General features: G+C 42.3%; 1 protein-coding gene across 1 annotated transcript in view; it reads right to left on the bottom strand.

Moving 5' to 3' along the window:
• Positions 1–17883, bottom strand: part of LOC138583753 (atrial natriuretic peptide receptor 1-like) — a 74060-nt gene that overhangs the window by 41025 nt on the left and 15152 nt on the right. The window contains exon 3 of the mRNA XM_069655722.1: positions 1321–1508. Coding sequence (XP_069511823.1) covers positions 1321–1508 — 188 coding nt within the window. The remainder of the gene's footprint in view (positions 1–1320; positions 1509–17883) is intronic.

The raw sequence follows: 17883 nt of genomic DNA on the forward strand, positions 1-17883 counted from the left end.
ATGGACAGATGGATGGATGGAGAGATAGATAGATGAAGAGATAGATAGAGGGATGGACAGATAGACGAAAGGATGGACAGATAGATGGGTGGAAGAATGGAGAGATAGATAGAGGGATGGACAGATAGACGAAAGGATGGACAGATAGACGGATGGATGGATGGAGAGATTGACAGATGGATGGATGGATGGATGGACATAGAGAGATGGATGGATGGATGGATGGATGGAGACAGATAGAGAGATGGTTGGATGGATGGATGGATAGATGGATGGAGAGAGAGAGGTGATGGATGGATGGATGGAGAGAGAGAGATGGATGGATGGATGGATGGAGAGAGAGAGAGAGAGATGGATGGATGGATGGATGGAGAGAGAGACATAGAGAGATGGATGGATGGATGGAGAGATAGAGAGATGGATGGATGGATAATTAACAGCAGAGGTTGTATCTTCTGTTGTATCATGAACTCATGGCTGCATCACAGCCATTCTGGATTTATTCAGTCAGCCTGCAGATTTATTTTACTCAAGAAAAAGCTCTTCTTTTCTTGTGCTTCCGCTGTACTGAATACTTCACAGCTAACAGAGAAAAAAGAACAAATGAAAGAAAGGATGGAAGGAGGGAGGGAGGTGGAGGAGAAAATCAGAGCACTCATTTGCAAACAGAATTTTTTAACACCTCAGCAACTGAATAGAAGCAGGAAATAATTGCTCCGGGGATCGACTGCTGTGTGTGTGTGTGTGCGTGTGTGTGCGTGTGTGTGTGGGTGCGTGGGTGCGTGCGTGCGTAGAGGAGGGTCAGCAGAGAATAAAGCCAATTTCAGAGTAAAAAGGAGATGGAGATGGAGATGAGAGAGGACACACTCGAGAGCAGCGTGGGAAATCAGCGGCTGACGTCAAACACTCAGGGGTGCAGCAGGTCTGTGTTTAACCCCTCACCTGCCAGGAGGAAAGATGTACCTGCAAACTTCACCTTTGACCTCTTTGTGGCATCATGAGGAGATAATCTTTTGACTTCAATTGATATGCGCATCAAATTAAATTCAAATTGAAGGTGAGCCAGATAAAAGCTGCTCCATCTGTCAGGAACAAACTCTGGGTGTGACGTTGAAAACGATGGAGAACAATGGACGAACTGATCGTTCCCAAAGGTTTATCTCATAGCCTTAGCTCATTCAATATGAGCGCTGTGAGTGTGTGTGTGTGTGTGTGTGCGTGTGCGTGTGATGGATGCTGTAACACAATCAGTGACCAGCCACAATGACGAAAGAGCAGCTTGTCCTTCTTGTATGGATGGAAACATGCTAGCTCTGTTACCTGGAAGGCCTCCTTGGCAATGGCGTCGTCCTCGTCCCCGCGGGCCCACGGCTGTCCATGTTTGGAGTTCAGACTGTCTCCGAACACGTCGATGTAGAAGAAAACGTACTGCTCGTGAGGAAGATCTGCCCGCCGGAACTGGACCATCAACTTCCTGAAGACGTCAGGGGAGCAGCAGACAAACATCACTGAAGAGGAGAGACAGAAAGTGGTTTCAGTCATGGACCAAAAGGAGGACATTCAACAACTTTTTCAACTGTGTGACACCAAATTTCAAAGTTCAAAGGTCACCGAAGTGAAAGGATCAAGTCTGAATAAATAAATTCCCGGAGATCACCAGAGATCAGAAGTTACAGGTCAAACTTGTACAAGACAAATCAATAGGTGTGAAGTTTTTGTTCTTTAAATTCAAGTCATTCAAAGCTTCGACTTTTCGTTCCTTTTTTCAGCTTCATGTTTTGCCGCAAGACCTGTTTATCAGAGGTTTCTATGGAAACATCAACAGCCTTTCTTTCACCTTGAAGCACTGCTGAAAAACAATGAAGAAGAGATATTTGACATGAAACTGCTTTAGTGCGAGTTTATGGTTTAAATCACTGCGTCTGTTTGTCTTGCAGAGCAGGAGAACTGCAGATAATTATCAAGATATGAACAAGCTAAGCTCCTGCGAACAAGCTACGCTTAAGTTAGCAGCAACTCGCAGCTCCTCCTGACATCATGTGTCCACCAAAGACTGTTAGAGAAATAACAATTTATAACGAGAAACTGCTTAATTTAAAGATCATCGCCATCAGCATCATCTCCATGGCTGGGCCCGTCTGCTTTTAACCTGCAGTGTACCAAGGACAGGCTGAACAACACGTTTTCAGATTGGCAGGTTTGAGACGGCACAAACCGTGGTAAGCACAGTAAAGGTACCTGCACAGTACCCGTGCATGCCCCCATCACGACACGGACGCGACACGCAGCACGCATAGAAACGGCAGGGCAACGCAGAGGCAGCGGGATGAGACAGGGCCGAACCACAGCAGCGGCAACAGCGACAGCAAGTCCAGAGGACAAGCCACAGATCAAGTCAGTAACCATCCACATCTGCACCATGCCCCACTGCCACCGAACAGCGACCCCTTATGAACCCCTGAGGCCGGCTGGATTTAACATCACTACATACACTGGACTGAAAAATGAAGCCACCTTCTCAGTGCCTGCATTCATTTCTGATTCTCCTGCAGCAAACCGAGTCCTCGGTGTGTTTGTGATCTGAAGGATGGTGAGAAAAGAAAACTATAATCAATGAGCTGGCGGCGAGCAGTCAAGGCCGCCCACACACATCAGACGGGAGGCGAGGTGATCCTCCTCGTCCTCTGATCACTGACTCCGAGGTTTCCTCACTAAGCTGCTCCGGCTGAACTTCAGAGAGAAGAATCCATTAATCCTCTGGGTCTGCACACGCTGACATTCAGACAGATCGATAACATACTGATGTCATGTGTCGGTAAAGAGACCCAGCGAGGTTTCGGGTTACTCTGACTGTAACTGAAACATGTTCTGTCTGCTTTAGATATAAAAGAATGAGTTTAAACAAACACAGAAGCTTTGTTACAGCTGTTTGTTGTTTTATATCTGAGGTGATGCAGCTTAAGTAGAGATCGATTTCACTGCATTCTATTTAAAATACTTTTTATTTTACAGTTAAGCCGCTTACATCTTTGACTTTGTTTATATTTAGTATTTGCCCCTCACTGTTGGCTGATTGATGTTTAAATTATGAGACTGTTTGCATTGCAGAGTCTTTTGGTTTTAATTCTTACCTAACCTTATTTAAGTTGATCAGCGATCAGGTGGTGGCACAGGGAAAGAAGAACTTCATTGCACAGAATAACTTATTAAAATTTTATTATTGTTTTCTTTACAGAATATGATTTTCAGATTTTAAAAATAAACATCCTGCTAAAAAAAAAAAAACATATCAACACTAAAGAAGATAAAGTTGATTCTTTTGTAACGGAATCTCATACGTGTAAAGTGTGTGTGTGTGTGTGTTTATTTTCACTTTATGCATTATCTTTGTAGTTACAGTTCCAGCTGTACCATGCAGTTACCGATCATTAACTCTGCCTGTCCTTAGTGCTGCAGTTAGAGAAGTTTACGAGCATTAGTACGCGTGTTTGTATTTCAACAGACACTCTGCTCTCAGCTCCTGGGATGCTGAGAGTTTCCTCCGTAATCAGAGTCTCTCTCTGTGTGTCGGAGCTTCAGGAAGTCTCCAGAGGCGTGATGACATTCCTCCGGCCCACCGACCCCCCCCACACTCTCTATTGTTTCAGCTCTAATGACCTCTGAGCAGGAAGTGAACGGTGAAACCACAGAGACCTCGCCAGGCTAAAAGCTTTCCTGATTGATACTGAGCTGAGAATACCTCGCTGCCGCCGCCGAGACGAGCTCACAGTCTGCTGAAACTCAAACTGCACTCAAAAAACATGAGTATTAAACCTACATAACAACACTAAAATACTCCTGCCGTCTTTGACTCTTAATCTTTTTACCAAACATCCTTTATTTATTCCAATGTTTGCCTCCTTCTCAGCACTGCACCTCCTCAAATGTATGCACACACAAACAAACACCAGAGTGGCCCATTCAAGAGCTAACACTGCACTGTTGTTGTTTGTTATCATCTCATAATAATGGACCTGAAACTGTTGATTTGTAGCTTTACAGTATCAGTGACAGTACTGGATCTCTGCATTTACTGGTGCACTCTGATTCACGATACCTCATTGTAGGCTGCATCAGAGGCCGATACTGATACTTCTCTGTGTTGAAAAGTCATGACGTAAAAATCATTTGTATTTAATCTTCTGACTGTGAGGAAACATCTTGACATCTTTAAAGCTTAAGACGTCACACCGGAGTGACACTGTTTAGATTAAAGGAGTGAAGAGGAACAAAGAGAAGATTATAAAATCATTCCTTTTCTTTAAATCTCATTTCCTGCTCGACCTTTTGCTTTTCTTCTCCTTCACCCCTCGTACGAAGGGAAGTAGCAGCGTGACGGCTTAAAGCTTTGATTTTTAAATGATCTCAGGATTAAAGAGATAATCTAAACTTTGTGGATGATATTTCACTTGTTTAAACTTCCAAACTTTCCCTTAATAAAACCCGTGTCATCCTCACAGAGATGCTCAGGTTCCTGGTGTTTTCCTTGCTGAGAGGAAAACAAAAGCCTTTCATCTTCCCTGCGGTCACTCTGTAAGTGGAAAGAGTACATTAAGTGGAAGCTGCTCTCCTTTCATCTCCACACATCTGTGAGCATCAGGAAGTGTGCAGGGGTCAGAGGTCGAGGGCGGGGGGCTCCTCCTCTCTGAGCTCTTCCTGGTTTCAGGGTGGTGTCTGCACTCTGACCTTGAGCTGGAGTCGTCCTGACTCATCCTGTCACAGCATCATGTACCTCGGATTAATTGCAGTTTTATGTATATGCAAATATATTCAGTATAAAGTTGTTTTTTTTACTCTAACTTATTTTGGAAGTAGTAGTCTGAGACGTATTTGAGTAGAAGAAAAACTACTGTGCAAATTTGTATTGAAGTGTGCATGGACTGATATTATAGGTAGATATTATACGTTATCGGTATCTGCAGATTATTGGCCGATATGTCATTTTCCTGCCGATATTTTCCGCCGATAAACAACGCTTTAATTCTGCCTAAATGCTCGATGATTCGCTAAAAAAGCCTGACGTAATGCTACGACATTAACTTGGCACGAGTGTGCGCACGCACTGCCTGCACCACGCCTCTTCCATCAGGCATGAAGAGGATGCAAGATGTCTGCTGCATGTTTATTTTGTATATCAACTTATTTTGTATACCTTACAGATCAGTCGACTAATAAATAAAGCTCTTGCACGCAGCACAATTTGAATTACACTTTAGCACCATAGAAATTGTACAAACGTGACTGCATTCACAAAAGGACTGCACAGCTTTTGCAGCTGCTAGACTTGGTGCTACATCTACTTTTCAAAGCTCCTTTAAAAATGGTGGAATGCAGCCCACACTGTGCTGCAGCACAAGAAGCATCTCAATGCTCCGGTGCTGTTTGCATGTATTTATATCAGCCATTTAGCAAACATTCGGGTAAAAATTGGCAAAATGTCTATGCTCATTAGCCTCACTTAAAAAAAATCTAATTCACAAACACCAGCACTGACAGAAAGAAGCAGGTAGAGTGAAAATATGACTGCAGAGAGCTGCTGGTGAAATCGGTGTCATGTTCAGACTTTATGGAGGTCATAAGCATTAAACTTTATTATTATTATATTAACAGCAGGTACATTTGTTCCCGATATATGGAAACAGTGATGTTACACAGCACGGGGAGAAGGGAGCATTTTCATCTGGAAGAGGAGGAAGCAACATCCTAAACAGTGAAACCGGTATCACATCTGTCGATTCAAAAGACAGCGTAAGAGGAGCTGCCCCCTCCCCCCCCGGGCTCATCATCCATATGTGGATAGAATTGAGCTCCATCAGCAGAGAGAGGAGGTGCAGACAGCTCCTCTCCACGATCAGACAGACAACAAGAGCCAACTGCACAGAGCTGCAGAACTTGATGGACTTTTTGTTGATGCTGGAAAGATAAGCACAATCTCCTTTGTGATTCAGACCATAAGACGGGGCAGACAGCGGCTGCAAGACATGCTTTTTCATGATGCTTTCAGCGGCAGCATCCATCCTTATGAACTAAACACTGCTAACACAGACTGAGGAAACACTCGCTGCCTTGTCTCGCCAAAGTAAAGGTCACGAGAAATATCACTGCCTCTAACCTTTTACACTCTTCTGCCCGTGTGTTTTTGTGGTGTTTGATATTAAGGACTTTTGTTAAAGCTCTAATGTGATCTCTCTCAGCTCACTCTCATGTGGGGAACATTCAGTATTGTGCTATTTGCATCGATTTGGAAGAGAAATAAAACTGTCAGCATCATTAAAGGCGCTCAGTGAATGTCAGCCGTCTCCTTCAGAGGAGCATCGATTGTAAAGATGCGTCAGCAGGTTCACACACAAACATCCTGCAGCTGCCTCTCATGTGGACGAGGATCAGGCTGCCACAGACGAGGTGCCCTCCAGCAAAAACTTTACATCCGTTCTAATGTTTTTGTATCTTCAAACGGCACACTGGAGGATGAACTTGGCAGCTGAAGAATGTAAAAGTGTGTTCACAATGCTGGAAAACATCAATGGGAAGGTGTTAGCAGGGGTGCAGATGTGGACGCTTTCAGAGGGGCATGAGCCAAGGTGAAGAAAACTGGATAATGTTTCAATTTAAGTACAAAGCGAGGAGAAAAACAACCACCTGGAGGAAAATAACAGACGCACCTGGAGCTACATTTGATTAGTCTGATTCTTTGTACACACACTCAGCATGATGCTAATCTCAATTTAGGCGACAGATTCTACATAAAAATGGAGAATCTGTAGTCATAGTATGTCTGGAGTTATCCTTAATCACTGTGGAAATGCTGATTAAAAGATGAAAAGACGTTCATTATAAGAAAGTGGTTCGGATACCTCAAATATGAATGGGGGCAGATTAATCTGATTAATATTCATCTGCAAAATATTCTGTCGGTCGCGCCAACAAAGATGGGAAACGCAGCAAATCTTTCCCCTCATCATGTTTCAAGCCCGAGAGGGATTAAATATATTCTTCAGATGTTAGCTTTCCATACGTGCCGTCATTTCCAGCTCCCTTTTTACTGAGTCGGGTCACATCTGCTTTGACTTCTTACATCCTGGTTGATTTAAACTTTTACCTTGATGAAAGATTTCAGTCATCTAACATTTCATTCATGTTTAATAATATTCTCCAACAGTGAAAAACTCTGCAGAAGGCACACGCTGTAAGAGTCCAACCTGCACCATCTGTAGACAGGACACAGTCCATAATGGGCTGTTTACAAAACAGGAAGCAGTGATAACACTCTCCTGCTGACACAGCTGGACCAGGGCCAGTAATGGTTATAATACAGAGAGCAGATACTGATCAGGAATAAATATAGGCTCTGACATGTCAAGTGTAAGTAAAGGTCCACATGACTAATTGGTACGAAATGTTTGGAATGTCTCCAGTAGATGTGTTCATCCTGCAGCAGTGAAACAGGCTGTGATGGCTGCTACATAATCCTTGATGGATCAAAGTGCGTCCACTAAAAGTTCTTGTTGTTTCCACTGACAGGCTCAGATTGTTCTTCTAAGTGTGTGACAACATGACAGAAAGGATCCCTACAGAGATAGACCTTTTTGTTACAGAGGAAGATGATTTGTTTAACCACAAACAGACGTTACATCGCTCTCTGCAGACACACCAGACTCCACTGACAAAACTGTGTTTTTTAACTCTGACCTTTTCTGCTGCCGATGGATTAGTGTGTTTGTGTTATTGATTGACTTTAATCTGTTCTTTTTTTTTGGTATTGTGTGTTACAAAAATATTAGATTAGATCCAAACTAATAATGTAAAACATCAAAGAAACAATCCAGCGAGTCCCATTTTGTGCAAGATAGAATTACAGTTTTTGTCAATGGAGTCTGGTGTCTTAGAAGAGAGCGATGTTAACAGCCGTTTCTGGTTAAAAAAATCATGTTCCTCTTTAACAAACAGGATTCCTACAGAGATAGACATGTTTGTTCATGTTGTCAGGCACTTATAATAACAATCTGAGCCTGTCAGTGACAAAAACAAGAAGCATTTGCACCCAAAAGCAAGAGCAATTCTAATAGTTTTTTGTACTTTCAATCATTTAGCCCCCATAATGTGTAAAATACAGACAATCTTTTAAATGTACTTAGATTCAAGCATTGCCCAACACTGAAAAATCTCAGGAACTGACAAAAGCTTCCTTCCATCCTTCCTTCCAGGTGGATGGAGACGTTGAATCACTTATTGATTGACCATAGGAACTCTGGGACATTTAGAGCTTAATTTAAACCACCTGAAGAAGCTAGTCGACTCTTTTCTCTGCAACGGTTTGTAAAAGTCTTAATGCTCCTGTTTTTGTGCCTCCATGCATGCCTGACGCAGCTAATTGGTTCTGATTGCTGCCGTCAGTGAAATCCGCAGCCTGGATGTTCCTGAGCATGAAGCCACGCTGGATCCTCTTTCATATGCACATCAAGTCCACTCTGCGGTGCTTTAATTAGATACTTGTGCATATGAGGGAAGTCAGAAGGCTGTCAGCTTCTTCGTTTAATACTGAGCCTTTCAATTCAACGCTTCCTCCTCCTTCACTTGGTCTAATCAGAGGAACAGGTAGACTCTGGTCCTTAATATATATACTGTGTATATAAATCACCTGTTGCTTTCAACCAGTAGTTTTTAGCTTTTTTAGGAGAGACAGATTCTGCACCTGAAGTTGTGAATTTGGAAGATTTTAAGTAAAGTGTTAAGTCACAATCTTTTGAAGGACGGAGCTAACACAGGTAAAAAACATGCGTTCTATGATAAGACTGAAACCATAACACCTCGGTGTATAAATACGCTTATACAAGTTATACATCTTTTTCAGCATTTGATCTCAGTCTTAGTTCATCATTAGACTTCAGGCTAGTTTTAAGTGGACACTGTCTCATCTGGAAATGACGAGTTCTCATGGTCCAGCAGCTCTTAGCAGGAGGGTCAGGAAGTTAATTTTGTTCTCAGCGTCTGACAACAGAAGGATCACCTCCCAGCTCATTTTATCACCGGAGCAGCTCGACTGTGAGCGTGAATCTCAGTGATGGGCTGGTTTTTAGAAATGCTATGAAAAATAAGTTTAAACGAACATGCTAATTATTTTCTCTTTTAATAACTAGTGCTAATGAGACTAGGTCTGGTCTCTAGGTCTAGGTCTCTGTGGTGTCTCTCTGTCTCCCTCTCTGTCTCTCCCTCTCTAACGGTTTCATATTCTGTCAGCCTCAGCTTAGGAGGCTCTCACCTTCAGGAGTCTTCACCTCCTGCTGATCTGAGCTGCTGGAGCTTCAATTAGAGGTGAAGGTATGAAGACACTGAGGCGGAGGAGAGATAGTGAGCGCAGGAAACTGAGCTCAGAGGAAGGTATAAAATAATCTTCCTGACGGGTAGCTTCCTCTCAGCTCACCTTCGGAGTGATAACATGTGATTTGTGCATAAAAACAAGCTAACAGCCAGGTATGGTGAGCACAGACACAGATCGCTGTGTGTCAGACGTGTTAGACGGTCTGTTAGTCCAATAAAGCGCGCACACAGATTATCTGTCTGATATTTACATGAACAAAAGGCTCCAACAGCACAAACACGGCCCAGAGGTTACGTTCAGTGACTGAATTAGCTGAGGGGACACCTAGCAGACAGCTAGCAGCTCCCAGCTGTGACTAAAAGAGGCCACGCCCCTCATGTTGCATCACTTTAAGCCTTAATATAACGTAAACAGGTGAGTTGTATAAAGATTCTCCCCGTACAGTTGTCATGAAGAGAGAAATGAGCTATAGAGACCCAAACTGTTTTTTGTACCAGGCTGTAAACATGTTGATTTCTGCTGTAAAGTTTAACATGGGGCTCTATGGGGACTGACTCACTGCTGGAGACAGCCTCAAGTGGACACCAGAGGAACTGCAGCTTTTGCACAACACAGAAATCTTCCTTATAGAGAAACATTTTCTCTGCAGAGTTGTTAAATTTAAATCAATTAAAAGTGGTCATTGGAGATTCAACATGGCCGACGGTGCAGCTGTCATTATGTAGTCTCTTAACATTCCTTTCCTTTAATTGGTCATGTTATGAAACATTAATTGAACAGCCTGGACGCTGCAGTCAGGTTGAATTACGTCTGAGATAGAAAAGAGCGAGGGGTCGCCATCAATATTTCCTCCTAATCCCACAATAACTCCACAGTCTCAGTATGGAAATCTTATGGTTACTATAGAAACTCCGTCTGAGCGGTGTACAGGGGGGTGAGCATAAAGAGAAGCAGATGAGGAGGATTGTGATGCAGGTTGGTCAATCCTTCCCTCGCATGTTGTTCGCTCACAGAGAGAACAGTCCGTTTGGTCCGTTCTCGCCTGGAGGGAGGAAATTGGCCGAGGCTGTCGCTGCAGGCGGACAGAAAATGAAGTCGCACTGTGAGCTCTGACACTGCAGCATGTTGTCATCTGCTTTACTGTCCCAGAGGCCCCCCCACTGAGGAAGATCATGACCCACCAGAACAACAGATCTGCAGGCGCACAGCTCGGTTACTGACCTCAATTTCACTTGTGCTTACACAGGTACAGCTACAGCGAGACCAAACAGGACTTATTCTACCTTAGAGGACAGTTTTCAATGTAAATAATACATAATTCAGTCAGCAGTGAGTCCACACATGAAGAACAGACAACAGATCTCTGATCAGACATCTACTTTGGAGGCGACTGTGTGAAAAACAAAAGCTTCTTCTGACGCTCGAGATGCCAAAATAAAAGCAGCAGGACTTCTTTAATACTTTCACCACTGCAATCACCAACAAACTGCACTGGCAGGGTGTTAATGATGGGATAAAAATATGAGAGCTGCTAAATTTTAATGATACTAAATGCTAATGCTAAATGGCAAGTGTAAATGAATAAGAAGCAGCCTGACAGTTTTTAGAGAGCCTCGAGGATCATTCGTTCATACCTGCAGCCTGCAGGCGCCTGCACAGCTGGGAGGATGATGGGAGGGTAGCTCATGTAAAATTCAACTTTCCTACTCAATACATACATATCTGATCAGGCTTCACTTTCCCTTTACAAAATAGATGGTGCATACTCCCTACCCTTACCCTTACCCTAACCAGCAACAATAGCACTGCAGTAGTGAGCGGTTGACCAGCAAATGAAGTACGTAAAACAAGCTTAACAAACTTCCTGTGTGAAGCCAAACATTTTGCTAGAAGGAAGAGTGTCTAACTTTTACATTAAGGACAAAACACTTTTTAAAAATATTTCCCAAAAAGACATTTTCAACTTAAAACTTGACATAAAATACAAGACATACAGGTGACATTGATCTTACCTTCAAAATAAAAGTCTGCCTCAATACTTCTAAAACTCTTTCACAACATACGGCTACATATGGAATAAAAAACTAGATGCAGCATGTTCCATCATCAATGAGTGATGTTTAGGGATGGGTAGAGGAATTGTTGGACAAACCAACCCTGCTGGTGATGGTGTTTAATCATGTTCTTACTCCACATATTTGTCAGCTGTGTTTAAAGAGAGAGCGACCAGACCCATTGTAGCTGGCATCATGTTGAACCAACCAACGGCAAAGTCTTGATCTCGTTCCTGCTGGTTGCCTCCATCCCTGCCTCCGCCTCCACACGTGCCACGCACCTTGCATTCCTCTCCAAAGGCTGAGAGACCTGGCCGTGCAGGGCGTTCAGAAGTTCAGTGACACAAGGCCTGGTTTTAAGAACCTAGATCCAAACGCCTTCAACAACCCACAAGTGCTGAACACAAACTAGTGAGAATCATTACAACATGTACTGTACCCTGAGATCATCCAGTCTGAACCGGCTGAACCTTCTCAGTCCGGTTTGACATCTCGGCTCTGACTGCAGCCCTCTAGTCCCTTTGCCAGCAGAAAACCACCCGTCTCCTCCTGGCTCCTCGGCTCGGAGATTCCAGCATATTAATCTTTAACCACTGCCAGATGGACGGGAACAACGGCGAGGAAGAGGAAAAGCGGAAAGAAGCACGGCCTTGTGGGTAGATTTGTTCAGGATGATTGACTGCCCGCTGCGCTGCCCTGACGACAGGAGATGAGGCGATGACATCACCTACGGGAAGCTAGGAAGGTTATGTCACAGAGACGGGGATGTTTAGGTCTATCACATTTATTTTGAAGTTTAAAGACAGTGCCCTTGGTTCAGGCTTAAGATCTGGAACCTCCTGGGCGACTTCTTTGGAGGTTTTTCAAGGCAATTAATTTTTTTAGAAAAAGATGTGAATAACATAAAGAGCTGCTCGGTACCAGGAGGCTTTGTGTCACTCAGCTCTTTCTTTCCTTTATATCCTTTAATGGTTTAATTTATCCTCCCTCCATGTGTCATCTGATATCTACCACAGAATAATGATTTAATATGAAAGCTGTCACTTTATCTTGAAATCACTTTGTCAGCTCTGTGACAGCGTGCGATGAAATCAAAGCAGGTTTTTTCCCTTCAAGGCAAAAAGGACGCAAACTCACTGTGATGGTTTGATACATTTGAAATTACAAACGTCGGCTGATTAGTCTGGAAGCGTTGCTCCGACTCTTTGTCCCCGCTGTGATTTAACGCCTCCATCAGCGCTCTCACACAAAGAGTCTTTATCAGCGCTGATTGAGAAGCCTCGTTTTCGTTTGTTGCCGCGATCAGGAGAGATTAAAGCTTCAGAGTCAACACGTAACAATGACAACTGTGCAGCTTCTGTACAGACAACTTAAACTTCTGTGCAGCTCATGGTGCGTTTAGATCTCTGCATGCAGACCACCATAAATACATGTCTCACAGCCTAATTCACAACAGAATACTTTGCATCATCACACGACACAGGCCTGGCTACCAAAATCTGCTCGAAACACCTAAAACCTAAAAGAGTCTACAGCAGGAGACGTCAAATTCTACTGTGTCCTCAGTGTTTGACATCTTCATGCTACATTTGCTGTTTGCAAAACTCCAATTCAACAATTTATAAAGACAACATGTGCACTACAGGTAAAGCTTCCTAGAAACAGCTAAAATACACAAACAGTTGATTTTTAGTGGAGCAGCTGTAGGGCGGCTTTAAGGTGAAACTCTTGCATTCAGGTGCTCCTTGGATGATCCCAATTCTCAAGTTTGGAATTCCTTCCAGTGTTGCCAGATCAGACTGACAATTTCCAGCCCAGTTACAACTCAAAGCCAGCCCAATAAAAACCAGCCCAAATCGTAACCTTGAAACCCGTGTCAACCGTAAAACCATCACATACACAATAAGCAAACAGATCATAAGCATGCAAAGCTTCATGCCTGCATTAAATAACTTAAGATACAATGTTAGATAAATATGCTATCGCAACCAGAAAAGAGTGCAGTTAGACAACCAAATACACAAATTGGCGTAGCCAACCACAATAAGGTGATCAAATACTGCCATGAGCTGTGACACCAAACAACAAAATGGGATTATGGAGGAATGAAACAGCTAAAATCAGGAACAAAAAATATATATAAACATAAATAAATGAGTATGCCATTAAATGCACCAAAAACATTAAAAATGAGGCATTATTAAGGCAGTGATAAAATGTGACTTAAATTAATATTTGTGATTTAAGAAATGTAAAAAGAAATGTTGTCACATTGTCAATGATAATGACGTCAAAGTAAATAAGGTAGGTCCTCCTTTATTGACAGGACTGAATACAACTCATGTCAATCAAATGGAAAAACAATGAGAAAATGTCTGTTTTTCACCCTAAAATGACGGCTTGTTTGGTGCTCAAAATCCCACCAAATGTCGACAGAAGCAGCCCAAAGTTCATCTACCAGCCCAGCACTGTTTCCCCAGCCCACGGGAATCTGATTATTGTAACTCAACAAAGGTGCTCTGCTGACAAAGGCCCTGATGAAGACTTCAGTTGGTCTCAACGTGTTGGCTATTTTTAAAATATGTATTTGCCATTTAAAATAAAGGTTTTAAATTCTACATAAATCCTACAGTGTGCCTTGGATTGTTTTTTGAAGGAGAGTTGCATTTTTACATTTTTGACACGGTTCATTTTTTTCAACCATGCAATGACTTCTTCTTTTTCTGATTAGTCCTACACCGAATGTATGCAGGGATAGAGCAGAGGGAAAAATGACCAAATAATAAATACTTAATCAATTTAATTACAGCAGGTAGATGCTTCAATTTTCAGGTGCTCTTTGTTGGGTTTGAAGCCACGTGGAGGACTGAGCAAAGCCGTGATGAGGACCAGATTTCATAGAGACCTGCTCTGTTGAATCCTGGTGTTAGAGTCTTGAGACACTTAGAGTTTCACAGTCACGTATATGCTTTGATTTGAACCTGTACATGTGGGAATTAAAACAAGAGAATCAACATCTGGATAAAAAACTAGCAGGTCTGGAAAGCGTCAGTCCAGAATCTGCATTACATCAGAGCACTCACAGGGGAACACGGTGGCTGAAATGAGTCATCGTTGGCGTCGAGTCGCCTCCTGAAAAATCACCTCATGTGGAGAAGAAGAGAGGACAGAAACAGCTCTGAGATCATGATGTTCTCCTGCGGTTTGTTTACGTCTGAAACAGGATGTGAAACATTAAGCGAGACTTAATGAAGAGATAAAATGAGGTGGAACAAACACTGAGCGACACTGATGTGAGCCTAAACTGTGTTTGTACAGATCTCTGTACCAGCCTCTCACAGCCAAACACACACACAGCCAAACATCAATGTGCTGCTGCTGCTGCTGCTGCTGCTGCTGCAGGTGAGATAACACCAGACGTGCTGCTTCATGTGAGCGTATGTTTAGAGTTTATTATGTTTAATTCATGCATGAAATTATGTGGTGACTAAATATTCATGCATTAGTAGTCTCTTTTTTCCAATCCAACTCTGTTCCCTCTGATATATCTATAGATTACACTCACTTGATGTGTAGAACAAAATATTAGCATCTTTTTTATCAATAATAATAATAATAAATTTTATTTGAAGGCGCCTTTCTCTGCACTCAAGGACACCGCACATAGATATATATATATATATACACAAAATACACATTAAACGAGAGGGAAAAAACAAACAAAACAAGAAAAACAAAAGTGACAAAGCAATTAGCGTCATGAAGGAATTGTTATGTTGGTGCTGCAGAAGTCATAAGAACAACTCAGGACTACAACACTAAACTAAACTGGTTATTAACGTAATTAAAACAGTGATTTTCCTGCCTGACTACTGAAAAAATAAATGCAAGACAAGATGAGATGAAGGACTTCATGTGAATCTAAGACGGCAACCTTGACCAAATCTTAACTGACTGCGTTGTGTAGCAAAAACAGAGCCATGATAACATCTATTATGGTTTAGTTGCCAGCAACAGGCTTAGACTGGCAATCTGGCAGTTCTGGAAAACACCAACAGACAACCAGCAATGTGGCCGAAAGGAAGGATTTGGTCCTCTTCCTGTTTGACCAGCACATCAAAGAAAGGATCACACGGTCCCAAAATTGTCAACAGGTTCCCTGTGTAATTATTGCCTGAATTACATTTACATCACATCCTGCATCCCTCTCGTTGTTTAAGTTATAAAAACAGGACTTTTCTTGGTTAAAATTGAACAAAATGTCTGCAGCCAAAGAAAGAAGGTGCATGAATCATATGTTACCACAACTGTTATCTTCCCCAACCGTCAGCAGAGTCCTTTTTGTTGCAGGAACAGAGCCATGGAAACGTTCATCATGTTACAATTTCACAGAACAGAAGCAACGATCAAGACAGGAGGGAACGAAGTCGGTAAGAGTCAACAAACAGCTTCAAGTGCGATCGGACACTGGTGTATAGGGCCTCATCAACGACAACAAAAACAAGCTCAATACCATCATCATCATCATCATAAACATCCTACTCAACATCAACAAAATCGTCAATATCATCATCATCAATGTCATTAAGATCAGAGGTGTTCATAAAGAGCTGGGTCTTTAGCTTCTTCTTAAAGGTGAAAGGGACTCTGCAGACCGACTGGAGTTTGGTAGCTCGTTCCACCTCCAGGGGACGACAGAGGTGGAGAGTCTAGTTAGAGACTCAGGGCCCTGTTGTGATGGGAGCACCAGGCACCTTTTCTTATATGGAAAATATGGAGGGAAATGCATCTGTGAAACGCATCTGCCAGCCCTGATCCACTTCACGTTGAACCAGATGACACAGTCACGTATCTGTTTATAGGCTACCTGTACTAAAAGGCTGCTGTAGTGGTATCAACCATCATCCCTTCACCTCATTCTTTACTGGGAATCTACACCGACAGTGTAGCGTCAGACGAACGTGCACGACACGTAAGCGTCACGGCAGCATCTATTTTGCAATCTGCACCGGCTGCGACCAAAGATGAGTCTCATAGTCAGCCAATGGTAGTTTGATTGAGTTTAAGCATCATCCATCCAAAATCAAATTTAATGCATTTATTTTTATGATTTTAGAAAAGTTTTAAAGGTCGCTTTGTTAGCGTCCAAAATAAAATAAACCTTCTCTGAAGTCTTCCAGGATGTTGGAGCACATCTTTGTTATTTTATACTCTTAAGGCCAGTTCAGGTCAGTGATCATAGATAATCATTTTGTCTTCGCTGTAATCTCTGCTTTCTCAGATTCTCATAGGTCTCCTCTTAAACAGTTAATAAAGTCAGTGAGACTTTGAATAAGGTAAGTTTTCTGTATCACTACAGCACACTAATATTTTCCTCTTTTTTTCTGATTATAACCATAAAGAATCTTAACTCAGCAGCAGCACATTGGTTAGTATGAGTCTTCATTTCTCAGGACTTGACGATTTCAAAGCAGAAACTTACCAATTTAAAAACAAAGCTGTTATCACCGACCTGAACATATATTACAACTGACAGCAATTCACACCACATTAATGGAATTCTTCTTTACTAGAGAAGTAGAGTATGAAATAACCATAAAGAGAACAAAAGAACAGCAGCTCCTGACTGTTTCCTTTCTTAAAATTTGTCAGAGAAATTTAGACTTTTCTTAAATTTCCAACTGGTCAATAATGACGCTCTACAAAAGGACATAAATATCTTTAATCAGAGCTGTTTTTGCAGCAGGTTTGGATGGTGTTCGAAAGCACAAACACATCCTGAAACCTTTAACAGACACTGATGCCAGGAACTGCCCTGAAACACATTAATCAACATTATCAGAGCTGCCTCAGATGTTCCTGAGCAGCTGAAACTGTCTGGATCAGAACCAAAATGGTGTTTTAGGACAGAGAGCAGACTGAGAGCAGACCGCCAGCTCTGAGGCACTGATGGATAGATTTCTGCTGCACCGGGGCCAACACATTATGAAGCATTTAGCAGCAGCAGATAAACCCACAGAGGCTGCCAAGCTGCTGAACGCGTGTCGGTTTCTGTGGGCTGTTAGAATGAGAGGATGAACACTGAAAACATGGAGCCTAACATGATATTAAGAGCGTTAAAGAGGCGGGAAGTAAAGGTATAATCTGCCCCAAACAAGGCTGCAACTCTCTAATTATAAAAGTTTATCTGCGCTAAAGAGAAACGTTAGGAGTCATCAGGCCATGCTCAAGAATGTTTTATCTGCAATTACACATGTAATGTTTTTTTAGTCTTTTTTTAATAAGAAGTGGACGTTTGTTTTTTTTGGAGCCTGAAGTGACCATATTTGGACGAGACGGTGGAGCAGGAGAGGAGCATCAATTAGCAACAGCTAAGTTATCAGCTAGTTAGCATCCTTAATTTATGGTAACTCTGATATTAACTTAAATATATATAAATTAAAGCTTAGTTTATCGTAAAGCATTTCTCTT

The sequence above is a fragment of the Semicossyphus pulcher genome, unplaced genomic scaffold (genome assembly GCF_022749685.1).
Source record: "Semicossyphus pulcher isolate SPU_LCO1_2020_fin unplaced genomic scaffold, fSemPul1.0.p SCAF_9, whole genome shotgun sequence".
NCBI lineage: Eukaryota > Metazoa > Chordata > Actinopteri > Labriformes > Labridae > Semicossyphus > Semicossyphus pulcher.